This window comes from Echinops telfairi, unplaced genomic scaffold (genome assembly GCF_000313985.2).
Source record: "Echinops telfairi isolate 266 unplaced genomic scaffold, ASM31398v2 ScPeMD7_2010;HRSCAF=2546, whole genome shotgun sequence".
Lineage (NCBI taxonomy): Eukaryota > Metazoa > Chordata > Mammalia > Afrosoricida > Tenrecidae > Echinops > Echinops telfairi.
The window spans coordinates 16,655,644-16,669,281 of NW_022105908.1; the positions used below are offsets into that span (position 1 = coordinate 16,655,644).

A 13,638-nucleotide genomic window follows, 5' to 3' on the forward strand; every position below is an offset into this window, starting at 1 on the left:
AAGCAAGACGAAGTCCTTTGACAAATTCAGTCTTTTCTCCATTTATCATATTAACTATTGGTTCAGTTGTGGGGATTTTTGTTTTATGTACCTTGATTGGAATCCACACTGAAGGGTTCAGTCTTTGATCTTTATCAGCAAGTACTCCAGGTCTTAATCACTTTCAGCAAGTAAGGTGTGTCATCTGCATATCACAGGTTGTTAATAAATCTTCCTCTAATCTTGATACCACATCTTTCTTCATATTATCCAATTTCTCTTATCACAGACTTAGCCGATCAATTAAATAAATATGGTAAGAGGATACAACCTGACACACAGCTTTCTTGATTTTAAACCATGAAGTATGTCCTTGTTTGTTTTAAATGACTGCCTCTTGATCCATGTACAGGTTCTACATGAGCACTTAAGTGTGTTCTGAAACTGGAATTCTACTCAAGGCTTTCCGTAGTTTGCTATGTCCCACACAGTTGAATGCCTTTACATAGTCAATGAAACAGAAGGAAACATCTTTCTGATATCCTCTGCTTTCAGTCAAGATTCATATGACATCGGTAATGATATTTCTTGTTCCGTGTCCTCTTCTGTATCCAGGCTAAATTTCTGACAGTTTCCTATCAATGTTCTGCTGCAACCATTATTGGGTGATCTTAAGGAAAATTTTACTTGAGTGTTATGATAATGATTCTGTTCTATCATTTGAGCATTCTATTGGCCATCTTTGGAATGGTCACAAATTGGATCTCTTCCAGTCAGCCAAGTAGCTGTCTTCCAGATTTCCTGGCATAGATGATTGGGTGCTTCCAGTGCTCCTTCAGCTTGCTGAAGCATTTCACTTGGTATTCCACTAATCCCTGGAATTTTGCTTCTGGCTGATGCTTTCAGTACAAGTTGGACAACCTTCCTCAATACCATTGGTTCTTGCTCATATGCTACCCTCTTGAAATGGTTGAATGTCAACTAGTTATTGTTGTTATAGTGACTCTGTATTCTTCCCATCTTCTCTTGGTGATTCCTGAATCATTCAATGGAATCTTACTAGAGACTTGAATTTTTTCTTCAGTTCTTTCCGTTTAAGATATGCTAAACATATTCTTCCTTTTAGGTTTTCTAAGTCAAAGTCTTTACATATTTCATTCTTATATTTAACTCTGTCTTCTCAAGCTGCCTTTTGAAAATTTCTGTTCAGCTCATTGCCTTCATAATTTCTTCCATTTGCTTTAGCTACTCTACAATTAAGAGCAAGTTTCAGAGTCTCTTCTGACATCCATTTTGATATTTTCTTTCTTGTTTTTTTTTAGTGAACTTTTGCCTTATTCATAAATGATGTTCTTGATGTCCTCCCACAGCTCATCAGGTCTTCTGTCATTAGTGTTCAATGCAGCCAATCTCTTCTTGAGATGTTCTTAACATTCAGATGGGTTAGAACCAAGGTAGTGTTTTGGCTCTCGTGGACTTGTTTTCATTTTCTGCAGCTTCAACTTGACCTCAAATATGAGTCATTGGTGGTCAGTTCCACAGTCAGCCCCATGCCTGGTTTAGCTGCTGATGTTGAGCTTCTTCATCATCTCTTCCACAGATGTAGTTAATTTGATTTCTGTGTATTCCATCTGGAGAAGTCCATGTGTGGTGTTGATGATGAAAGGTATTTACTATGAACAAGTTGTTGGCCTTGCAAAGGTCCACCACGTGATCTCTAGCTTAGTTTCTAGTATCCAAACCATCCTTTCTTTTTTTTTTTTTTTTGATACATGCATTTTATTATTTTATTATTATTTTTTTTAACATTTTATTAGGGGTTCATAAAACTGTTATCCCAATCCATACACACATCAACTGTGTAAAGCGCATTTGCACATCAGTTCTCAAAACATTTTCTCTCCACTTAAACCCCCGACATTAGGTCCTCATTTTTCCCCTCCCTCCCCGCTCCCCCACAAACCATCCTTTCAACTAATGTTTCTTTCTCTTTATTTCTAACTTTTACATTTCAATGGACAATACTATCAATACATTTTTATTTCACTTTTGATCAATTTCAGACTGAAGATGTGGAATTCTTCAACTTATTCATCACTAGCTTTAGTGGTTGGTGCATATATTTGAATAATAATTGTATTTCCTTGAGGGCAGATAGCTGTAATCCTATCACAGACAGCTATTGAAATGTCCTTTGTGACTATGAATGCCAAGTCCTTGATTGTATCATCCCAGCATAGTAAACCATGACTTTCCATTCAAAATGGCCAACAATCAATCATTCATTTCAGCTCACTAACACCTAGAATATTGATATTAATGAATTCATTTCAAATTTTCCCTCTATTCAAGGTTTTTTGTTTTAAAAAAACCACTTTATTGGGGGCTCATACAACTCTTATCACAATCCATACATACATACATTGTGTCAAGCACATTTGTTGGCATCTTCATTCTCAAGACATTTTCTTTCAACTTAAGCCCTTGGTATCAGCTCCTCATTTATAACCTCCCTCCCCGCCCTCCTCCCTCATGAACCCTTGATAATTTATAAATTATTATTTTGCCATGTCTTACACTGTCTGACATCTCCCTTCACCCACTTTTCTGTTGTCTGTCCCCCTTTGATTGGTTCCCCCTTTGAACCCCACCTTCCCATTACCCTCCTGGTATCACTACTCTCATTATTGGTCCTGAGGGGTTCATCTGTCCTGGATTCCCTGTGTTTCCAGCTCTTATCTGTACCAGTGTGCATCCGCTGGTCTAGCCGGATTTGTAAGGTAGAATTGGGATCATGATATTGAGGGTGAGGAGCATTAAAGAACTAGAGGAAAGTTGTATGTTTCATCATTGCTATACTGTACCCTGACTGGCTCATATCCTCTGGGTGACCCTTCTGTAAGGGGATGTCCAGTTGCCTACAGGTGGGCTTTGGGTCTCCACTCCCCACTCCTTTCATTCACAATGACATTGTTTTTTTTGTTGGTTGTTTTTCTTTTGTTACTTTGTTTTGCTCTCTCTTGTTTTATGTTCATATTATTAGCTCTGCAGGTCTATCTAGATAAGATAGGATAAACAATCTGGAGGAAAAAAGAACAGACCAATGCTTCTGGGGGGACATGGGAGAGGGGGAGCAGAGGAAAGGAAGTGGGTGTTAACAAATCCAGGGACAAGGGAACAAGTTATTTAAAATCAATGGCGAGGAGGCCTGATAGGGCTTGATCAAGAGCAATGTAACCAAGAAGAATTACTGAAACCCAAATGAAGGCTGAGCATGATAGTGGGACAAGAGGAAAGTAAAAGGAAATAGAGGAAAGAACTAGGAGGTAAAGGGCATTTATAGAGGTCTAAATAAAGGCATGTACATATGTAAATATATTAATATATGATGATGGGGAAATAGATCTATGTGCATATATGTATAGGTCTAGTATTAAGGTAGCAGATGGACACTGGGTAAGTATTCCCTCAATGCAAGAACACTTTGTTCTATTAAACTGGCATTCCATGATGCTCACCTTCCCGACACAATCACTGAAGACAAAGTGGATGCATAAGTAAATGTGGTGAAGGAAGCTGATGGAGCCTGGCTATCAAAAGAGATAGTGTCTAGGGTCTTAAAGGCTTGAAGATAAACAAGCGGCCATCTAGCTGAGAAGCAACAAAGCCCACATGGAAGAAGCACACCAGCCTGTGTGATCGATGGGATCAGGTATCAAGCATCAAAGAACAAAGAATCTATCATTGTGAAAGAGGGGGAGTGCGGAGTGGAGATGCAAAGGGCACTGGACACCCCCTTACAAAAGGGTCACCCGGAGGAGAGAAGCCAGTCAGGGTGCAGTGTGGCAAAGATGAAACATACAACTTTCCTCTAGTTCTTAAATGCTTCCTCCCCCACTATCATGATCCCAATTCTACCTTACAAATCCAGCTAGACCAGAGGCTGTACATTGGTACAGATAAGAGTTGGAAACCCAGGGAACCCAGGACAGAATATTCCCTTCAGGACCAATAATGAGAGTGGCGATACCAGGAGGGGAAGGGGAACGTGGGGGTAAAAGAGGGGAACGGATCACAATGATCTACACATAATCCCCTCCCTAGGGAACAGACAACAGAGAAGTGGGTGAGGGGAGACGTCGGACAGTGTATGACACAATAATAATAATTTATAAATTATCAAGGGTTCATGAGGGAGGGGAAAAATGAGGAGCTGATACCAAGGGCTGAAGTAGAAAGCAAATGTTTTGAGAATGAGGGTGGCAACAAATGTAGCAATGTGCTTGACACAATGGATGGATGTATGGATTATGATAAGAGCTGTACGAGCCCCCAATAAAATGATTTTTAAAAACCCTGGGAAATACGAGGTTTATTGTGAGTTTTGTTATTCCCTTTGCCCACCGACCCCGCGGAAGACGGGGACTTTTTAATGGTGAGCACAAACGCAAGTAAGGAAAGCCTACTTCCGGCTCCGGCAACTACCGGACCGTCGCTCCACGGAAACCGGAACTGGTTCCCAGGAAACAGGAAGTGGTTCCCAAGCAGGTGAGCTCTCGCGGTACTTGAGTGGACGGAAGTGACGACAGATGCTCCCGGAGGCCCTCCGGTGTAGTGGTGGCGCCCCTCCTCCCCGAGCGGCCGCTTTTTCCCGCCGAGCCGCCTCTGCCGATTGGGCCGCCCGGGGGAACCATGGCTTCTGCCCTCGAGCAGTTCGTGAATAGTGTCCGGCAGCTCTCGGCTCAAGGTGAGGCGCGGGCCGGCGCGCCCGCCGGGCTCCGGGGGATGGAGGTGCGGCGCCGGCGCGGGCGGCCCTTTTCTGCCGGAGTCCCCGGTCGGGGTCTGGGCTCGGGGCAGCGGCGCTGACTCCGAAGCCGGGGTGCTGCCGACGGGGCTGTCCCCGGCCCCGTGGCCTTCCTTTCCATCCCCGGCACCCTGCGCACGCCGCCCGCACCCCCCGGGCCGCCGAAACCTCTCACGCCACCCGGTCCGGGCCCCTTACTCGGGCGCTGCTCTTGACAGTTTGGGGGCGGTGGCTTCCGCCAAACTCTTCCGGGCGCCCATTGGGCCCTGGGGCTCCCTTCACGGGCGGTGATTGGTGAGCTACCTGTCGGTGCCGGTGGCGTGGGGCCGCCTGCGGACTAGGCCGCGGGGCCAAGCGGGCCGGAAACATTCCTGGCGCCCCGCACCACAGCTTCGAGACCGGCTGCCTGCTCCCGCCCGAGGGGACGCCGCTGCGCGACAGCATCGCTCCCTGGGAACGCGGAGGGAGCCCGCGCTCCCAGGCCTCCCTATTTCTAGGGCTGGAACCGTTAGCATTTTGCTCCAAGTGCCCACGTTGTTGCACCCTCCATCACTTCCATCTGAACCTGAAGCCCGGTTCAGACTTTTGGACTTAAGCATCAGAGCCACACTTGCTATTTGTGAAGGCCCCTTTGCTGCTTTCCGCTTCAGGTTTCTATAAAATAGCCCCCGACCTACCAGAAGAGGAGCCCTGATGGTTAGCCGTTCGAAACACCACCTCCGTGAGTGAAAGATGAAGTTCCACCGTGTCCTGTAGAGTCGCTGGGTCGAAATCAACTCGATGGCCGTTACTGTGGGGTTTTGGTGAACCTAGCCACAGTTATGAGGAGCCCTAGTGGCGTAGTAGTTATGCATTGGGCTGCTAGCCGAAAGGTCAGCAGTTCGGGACCACCAGCCGCTCCACGGTAGAAAAATGGGGCCTCTATTCCAGTTAAGAATTACACTCTTAGAAACTCACAGGGGCAGTTTCACCCTGCCCTGCAGAGTCGCTTATGCGTCGGCATCCACTTGATGGCATTGAGTTTGGTGGTTTTAAAAAAAGACTTGTGAAGAGGTGCCCTGATGGCTTAGGGGGGTAAACGTGCAGCTGCCAATCCCAACGTCAGGGCTCTGTCAGAGGAAGATGAGACTGCTTCTGCCGGTGAGATTTACAGGTTCGGAAACCTGTGCTCCATTGCATCGCTGTCACTCAGTGTGGACTGTAGCAGTGAGTTTTACTGTGGCGTTATGAAGGAAACTGTTTAAAAATGTTTGCAACAGTGTATCATAACAGGCAATAAGTAAAGTTTTAGAATTATTATTAGCCAGTAGTTGTAACATTCTAGGAGCCGCGTGACCTTGGACAAGTCAATTTAACCTCTTGAGTCTCGTCCAAGTTTGTAAAAATGGAGAGGTGTTCGCTACCTTGTTGTAAGACCTAAAAGTTCTGTGACACAGTGCTGAAAAGTAATAGTTCTCCTTCATTTTTTTTATTGTTGATAGAAGTTATGGTCACAGAAAAGGGATAGACTTACATTCTGTATGACTGAGGGAATCATTAATCTATTCCACACACACTTTGGTTCTACCTCTTAAGATGTTGTACATGGTAAGGAAATTCCGTTTTGGATCTCAGTCACTTAATGGTCCAGCCACTTAATTTTTCTTGGACGGTGTCTTTTACAAAATGGAACAAGACTTGATGTGTTGTGCCCATCAATTGTGATCCTTCAGCTGAAAGCTTTGGGTTACCACTCTGCAAGATACTGTTTTAGGGGCAGTCTGCCAGAATCGTTATTAAAAGTGTAGCTATTGTTTCTCAACTTCTCTCTAGGACTCTACCCTTGAGAGAACAGTGTTTTTATCTCTAATCTTTTCCCAAAGAATTCTACAGCTACACCTTCACGTTAAAATGGACAGTCTAGCATATTTGAGGGACTCACATTGTGCGCCTTTGAAATGTTCAAAGAGTGGGGAACAAAAAGAATTTTGAAGGGGCAAATTCAGCACTGTAGGGTGGATGGGGCAACATTTCCCAACAAAATTTTGGTAGGGTAGCTGATGTTGCACTAGGAGAATGAGCAGATACATTGTAGTGATGGAAAATCCTTTCCCAGTACAAAGTTTCCTAGCCTTTTCCCCACCAGTGGATGTTTTGGTGTTCTTAAAATGTTGTCATACTAAGCCCCCATGATGGTCCTGTGTCCTCCATCAAGATTGTCCCTTTGGAGTCCCACGAAGGGGGAGAGAGGGGAGTTTCTTTTTTTGTTTTTTATTGTTTTACTTTTGTTGTGAATTAGGTGAAGGTTCACAGATTACCAGTTTCACATTCAACAATGTGTGTACATTTTGTTTCAATGTTTCCATTCTAATTCCCTGCTTTCTCCCTTTTGGATTCCTCCTCCTTTCTTTCCCCTTTGATCTTTGTCCCTGAGTAAATAAATGCTGCTGTTTTTATCTTAAATGGTTGTTTATCCTAATACCAGAGTGAGTTCCGTTCCAGACCTGAAGGGTGATTTAGGGCCAAAGCCTTTGGGGTACCACCACTGTCCGTCTGACTATTAAGTCTGGCCTCATTTATGATTTTTCTCCCACTCTCTCTAGGACCTTCTCGAACAGTTTCTTTCAGAGGGATTGGTACTGGTGGTGCCAACCAGTGCACCACTGTTCTTTAGGTTTCCGGGTTTAGAGACTGAATGTCTGTCTTTCAGTTTTCTTTTTTTTAAATTTTATTAGGAACTCTACAACTCTTATCACAACCCACATCCATCGATTGTGTCAAGCACATTTGTACATTTGTTGCCATCATCATTCTCAAAACATTTTCTTGCCACTTGAGCTCCTGGTATCAGCTTCTCATTTTTCCTATCTCCCTTATGAACCCTTGATAATTTATAAATTATTATTATTTTGTCATGTCTTATACTGACTGATGTCTCCCTTCATCCACTTTTCTGTTTGTCCATTTCCCTGAGAGGGGGTTATATGTAGATCACTGATCGGTTCCCCTTTTCTCCCCCCACCTTCCCCTTACCCTCCTGGTATGGCTGGAGGTCCTGAGGGGTTTATCTGTCCTGGATTCCCTGTATTTCCAGCTCTTATCTGTACCTGTGTACATGGTCTGGTCTATCCAGATTTGTATGGTAGAATTGGGATCATGATAGTAGGGGGGAGGAACCATTAAAGAACTAGAGGAAAGTTGTATGTTTCATCATTGCTATACTGCACCCTGACTGGTTTGTCTCCTCCCCATGACCCTTCTGTAAAGGGGTGTCCAGTGGCCTACAGATGGGCTTTGGGTCTCCATTCCACACTCCCTTCGTTCACAATGATATGATTTTTTGTTCTGGGTCTTTGGTGCCTGATACCTGATCCCTTCGACACCTTGTGATCACACAGGCTGGTGTGCTTCTTCCATGTGGGCTTTGTTGCTTCTCAGAAGGTTATGTCATAACCTTCGCTGACTTCGATTTAACTGGCTTAGCAGATCTCCAGGGACACCTAGTTTGATTGGATCTTTTTTGAAGTACCCTTGCTTCTCAGAAGGATATGTCATAACCTTCGCTGACTTCGATTTAACTGGCTTAGCAGATCTCCATGGACACCACTAGTTTGATTGGATCTTTTTTGAAGTCACCCTAACAAGATTGGCAAGTGTGACAACTGAGAACACTCATCTGCAGCCGTCCACTGATGACGGAGATGTTTTGTTTGGAATAAACTGTGCATATATGAACTGGAACCCTACTAGCAATGTTTTTCAACTTACCTTCATATCGTTAGTCACTGCCTTCACTTCCTGTGCCCCATGCTCACTCAGAATTTTCCAACTTGAACCATAGTGATTGTGTTAGACAGGGTTCTCCAGAGAAACAAAACCTGACACTTATCACTTTACATATGTATATATAACAAGAAATAAACAGCAAATTTGTCCACATGGACAAATGGCTCAGTTCAACTCCCAAGGGATGCTGGGTGCAAGTCAAGGAAGCAGACAGTTGAATCTTTTTGTAGAGCAATACAGGCAGTCCGGCCACAGGCAGCAAACAGCAGAGCAGGTGACCAACAGTCAGCCAGCTAACAGGGTCCGACAGTCCCCAGCTGAAGTGATGTATACACCAGCAGTGTGGCGAAGCAGGTCTTAAAGGAACCTCAAACTGTAGTGGCACAGTCCATGCATTGGGTGTCCCACAGGTAGTGTAACTTGCAAGTTGAGACAGAGAACTAACTAAGGTAGCTGGTCAGATCATCAGAGAGCAAGAGACAAAAAGGCCAGGCTCTCCAAGCCATTTATCTCTTTGCCCTTCAATTAAACTGCAACCTTATTAATCCCACATGTGTCTATTGGCCAGGTTGGGACAATAATCCTACCTATCACAGTGCTGGAGATGTTATAATTAGCAACTTTCTCTAATTCAGGGATAGATAATTTTTTTTTCCTGCCAAGGGCCATTTGGGTGTTTATAACATCATTTGAGGGCCAGGCTGATCAAACTTTAATTGACTTACTCCTAATGAGAACTGCTTCTTCTTGGGAAGGCATGTGAATTGCTGGCGTTGATGATTTCATAGGCCTTATGTGGCCTGCGGGCTAGACATCCCCCACCACTGATCTAATTAAAGGGTCTTTCATAGGCCATATCTCTGGTTGTGCTTATTTCAGTGCATCCTTAAACACTGAAGCTTACTTTTGATTTTCCCATCTGCAAGCACTAATGGACTGACTGCCTTATAATGTTTTAGTAACTCCAATTTTTTATTTATCTGAACTTGCCATGATGGTTTAATTAGAACAAAAAGTAACAGATAAAAATGCTTGCTTATAGTTGTTTCAGTGTTCAAAGCTTAAAAAGGGCAAGTAGTTCAATGAGAAGAAGCTGTCTATTCCATAACACACCGATGAGATCTGTAATAAAATGATGGTGACTTGGTATTTTTTAGTTTAATCTGTGTTTTCATCTTGCAGGTTGATACCTAAAAAGATTCTGTGTGTGTGTGTGTGTGTGTGTGTGTGTGTGTGTGTGTGTGTGTGTGTGTGATTTTGAAGCTCATGAGATGTTGCTTTCATATTTTGGTAAAATATACCAAATTTGAAATGATAGACATCCCAGAAATTAATGCTTGGCTAGGTTCCTTAGTGTTTTAAGCATTATATTGTTGAGTGTTCTGCTAAGAAATAAAACATAACACAACTGCTAAATAACCAAAAACCAAACTCAAGACCAATAAGCTGATACCCACTTTTACTGACCCTACAGGACAAAGTAGAATGGCCCCATGCGAGTTTGCAAGACTGTTAACTCTTTATGAGAGTAGAAAGCCCATTTTTCTCCCATGGAGCTGTGATTTCAAACTGCTGACTTTGCAGTTTACAGCCCAGTGCTAAACCACTCTGCTACCAGGGCTCTGACAGCTACTACATAGAAATAGCAAACTACTGAAGAGCAAAACTTAGATGAGTTTTTATATACACCCACCACCACCAGTGAATTTGGGATTATACACTGTAACTGAGGCATTTGTCATCAGAATAACCACCAAAACGGGCAAATCTTTTCAAAAGTAATCATCGGGGCCTTTCATATTCTGTATCTGAGTTGTCAAGCACAGTAATGTTGTTGGGTGCCATCGAGTCTGTTGCCACTCATAAGGACCCTGTGTACAACAGAGGATGCTGCCCGATCCTACACCATCCCCACAGTTGTTTTTATAAGAGAGGGTACCCCCAAAAAACTGGAATGGCGCTGGGTGGAACAGAGCTTTCGCAGTACACATTTTTTCCTCTAGGTGAGCATATAGCAATTTGCTCTGAGTTAGTAAACCCTGTGGTGTTGCCTGGGAAAGTTCTCTCTGGTCACAGTGAATTTTTTTGTAAAAGCCTTTTAACTCAAACCTTAAATTTGGTTTTATTTATTTATTTATTTAATCATTTTATTGGGGGTTCATACAATTTATATCACAATCCATACATACATCCATTGTGTCAAGCACATTTGTACATTTGTTAGCATCATCCTCAAAACATTTGCTTTCTGCTTGAGCCATTGGTATCAGCTCCTCATTTTTTTTCCCTTCCCACCAGCTTCCCCCTCCCTCATGAACCCATAATTTATAAATTATTATTTTGTCATAACTTACACTGTCCAACATCTCCCTTCACTCACATTTGTTTCCCCACTCACTTTTCTATTGTCCATCCCCCAGGGAGGAGATTATATGTAGATCCTTGTAATTGATTCTCCCTTTCGACCCCACCCTCCCTTCACCCTCCTGGTATCGCCACTCTCAACACTGGTCCTGAAGGGATCATCTCCTGGATTCCCTGTGTTTCCAGTTCCTGTCTGTACCAGTGTATATCCTCTGGTCCAGCCAGATTTGTAAGGTAGAATTGGGATAATGATAGGGGGTGGGGAGAGAAAGCATTTAGAAACTAGAGGAAAGTTCTATGTTTCATTGTTGCTACACTGCATCCTGACTGGCTCATCTCCTCCCTGAGACCCTTCTATAAGGGGATGTCCAGTTGCCTACAGATGGGTCTTGGGTCCCCACTCTGTACTTCCCCTCATTCACGATGATTTGATTTTTCTTTGATGCCTGATACCTGATCCTTGTGACACCTGGTGATCACACAGGCTGGTGTGCTTCCATGTGGGGTTTGTTGCTTCTGAGCTAGATGGCCGCTTGTTTAATCTTGAAGCCTTTAAGACCCCAGACGCTATATCTTTTGATAGCCGGGCACCATCAGCTTTCTTTGCCACATTTGCTTATGCACTCACTTTGTCTTCAGCAATCATGTTGGGAAGGTGAGCATCATGGAATGCCAGTTTAATAGAGCAAAGTATTCTTGCATTGAGGGAGTATTGAGTGGAGGCCCAATGTCCATCTGCTACCTTAATACTAAACCTATACATATATGCACATAGACCTCTTTCCCCATCCTCTTAGATAAATATATTTACATATGTACATGCCTTTATTTAGACCTCTATAAATGCCCTTGACCTCCTAGCTCTTTCCTCCATTTCCTTTGACTTTCCTCTTGTCCCACTACCATGCTCAGCCTTCATTTGGGTTTCAGTAATTCCTCTGTTACATTACCCTTGATCACACCCTACCAGGCCTCCTACACCCTCACCACCAATTTGGATCACTTATTGTTCCCTTGACCCTGGGTTTGTTAACACCACTTCCTTTCCCCCCACCTCCCCCTCTCCCATGTCCCACCCAGAACTGTCGTCCAGTTGTGTTCTCCTCCAGATTGTTCATCCAGCCTGTCCTATCCAGACAGACCTGCGGAGATAATAACCATGCACAGAAACAAGACAGCAAAACACGGCAACAATATACAACAAACAGTAGCAACAACAAAAAGCCAATGATGAAACACAAAGAAAAGCCTGTAGTTAGTTCAAGGACTGTTTCTTGGCCATTAGGAGTGTTTTTCCGTGGACTCTGATGGGGTGCCACACCCTGGCCCCAAAGTCTATTTTTGGTGTTCCCTGGGGCTTTGTTGCTCTGTTCCCCTTGCTGTTCTGTTACACGCCCTTAGTGTTTTGCCTTGGTGTGGTGGGATCAGATCAGGTGCAATTCCACGTAGTTGGGATTGGAGCCGGCCCCTCAGACCTCCACTGGTTCCCTATTCCATGTTGCATTCACACCTTGGAGCACCGGGTTGAAGTCTGGTTTCTCTTTACCTGTGGAGATATAAACAATACCCTCCCATTGGGTGGATTAGTGCCCCGTTCCCCAGCTACCCATTTCTTTCTTATTTTTTTTTCCCTTTTCCCCCCTTCATATGTATCTCTGGATTTGGTCTGGCCCTGCCATGTTACCTGATCCTCATCCCAGGAATGTTTGTATACAGAAGCTTTTTCCCTATGCCCCTGTTGCATTTTTTTTTTTAACTTTACCTCAGTGAACTCATGCTGTACTTGCCCTTTTGTGCTTGGCTTACTTTGCTTAGCATAATTTCCTCCAGTTGTTCCCATGCGGTGATGTGCTTCATACGTTCATCTTTTTAGCGATTAGTTTTTTTCTTTTTGGAAGCTAACAGAGTATTGTAGATTTTAATAATAAGGCCTTTGTCTGATGTGTCGTTGCTAAAGATGTTTTCCCAGTCCGTGGACTCTCTTATTACTCTCTTGGGGAATTCTTTCGATGTACACAGGTGTTTATCTTCAATATATCCCACTTGTCAGTTTGTGCCTCCTCTGTGTTTGTGTCCTTCCCTATTTCTGATAGCCTATGTATTCCCTGTGCCAACGTTCTCAGGTTGGTCCGAAGCCCCTCATTGATGGCCCAAATACAAACCTCAGTTTTTGTGATGGCTGATTTCAAGGAACAGCGTGCATCTGTGAAATTTTGTTTCCTGCTCAGGCAAAATGCCACAGAAACTGTTGTGATGTCGAACACAGTTTACAAGGACAGCAACTAAGGGAAAAACTCAAGTGTACATGTGGTTTTCTTGTTTCTAAAAAGTTGAAATGTGGATTGATGACAAATCTTGGTCTTGACATCTGTCAGCTTCCCAAACAGATGAAAATGTCAACTCAGATGAAAATGTGGGCTCCTAGTGCATTTGGAGTTTGTTTCACCAGATCACATTGTTAATTAAGTTTTCTGTTCAGGGGTTCTGGAAAGATTGTGTAATTTGTCTGTGACAAAACAGCCTGATTTGTGGGGATACGGGGTGGGGAATGGGACTGCTTTGACCACCACAACAATGCACCTGCACATGCAGCCATCTCAGTGTGCCAATTTTTGGCAAAAATCAGCATGCCTCTCTTTTGACCCACCTTTTACTCACCTGACCTCACTCTGTGTGACTTCTTTTTGTTTCCGCGAATGAAGAGGGACATGAAAGGACAGCGATTT

General features: G+C 43.7%; 1 protein-coding gene across 2 annotated transcripts in view; it reads left to right on the forward strand.

Annotated features, from left to right (window-relative positions):
- Window positions 1-4,580: 4,580 nt before the first annotated feature.
- Window positions 4,581-13,638, forward strand: part of COPS3 (COP9 signalosome subunit 3) — a 36,556-nt gene continuing 27,498 nt past the window's right edge. The window contains exon 1 of one of the 2 annotated variants that reach the window (XM_004712949.4): window positions 4,581-4,726. In XM_004712949.4, the coding sequence (XP_004713006.1) occupies window positions 4,672-4,726 (55 nt within the window). In that variant the 5' untranslated portion in view covers window positions 4,581-4,671. Of the gene's footprint in view, window positions 4,727-5,481; window positions 5,505-13,638 lie in introns of those variants that run through there. The other variant, XM_045293480.1, reaches the window with a different exon arrangement.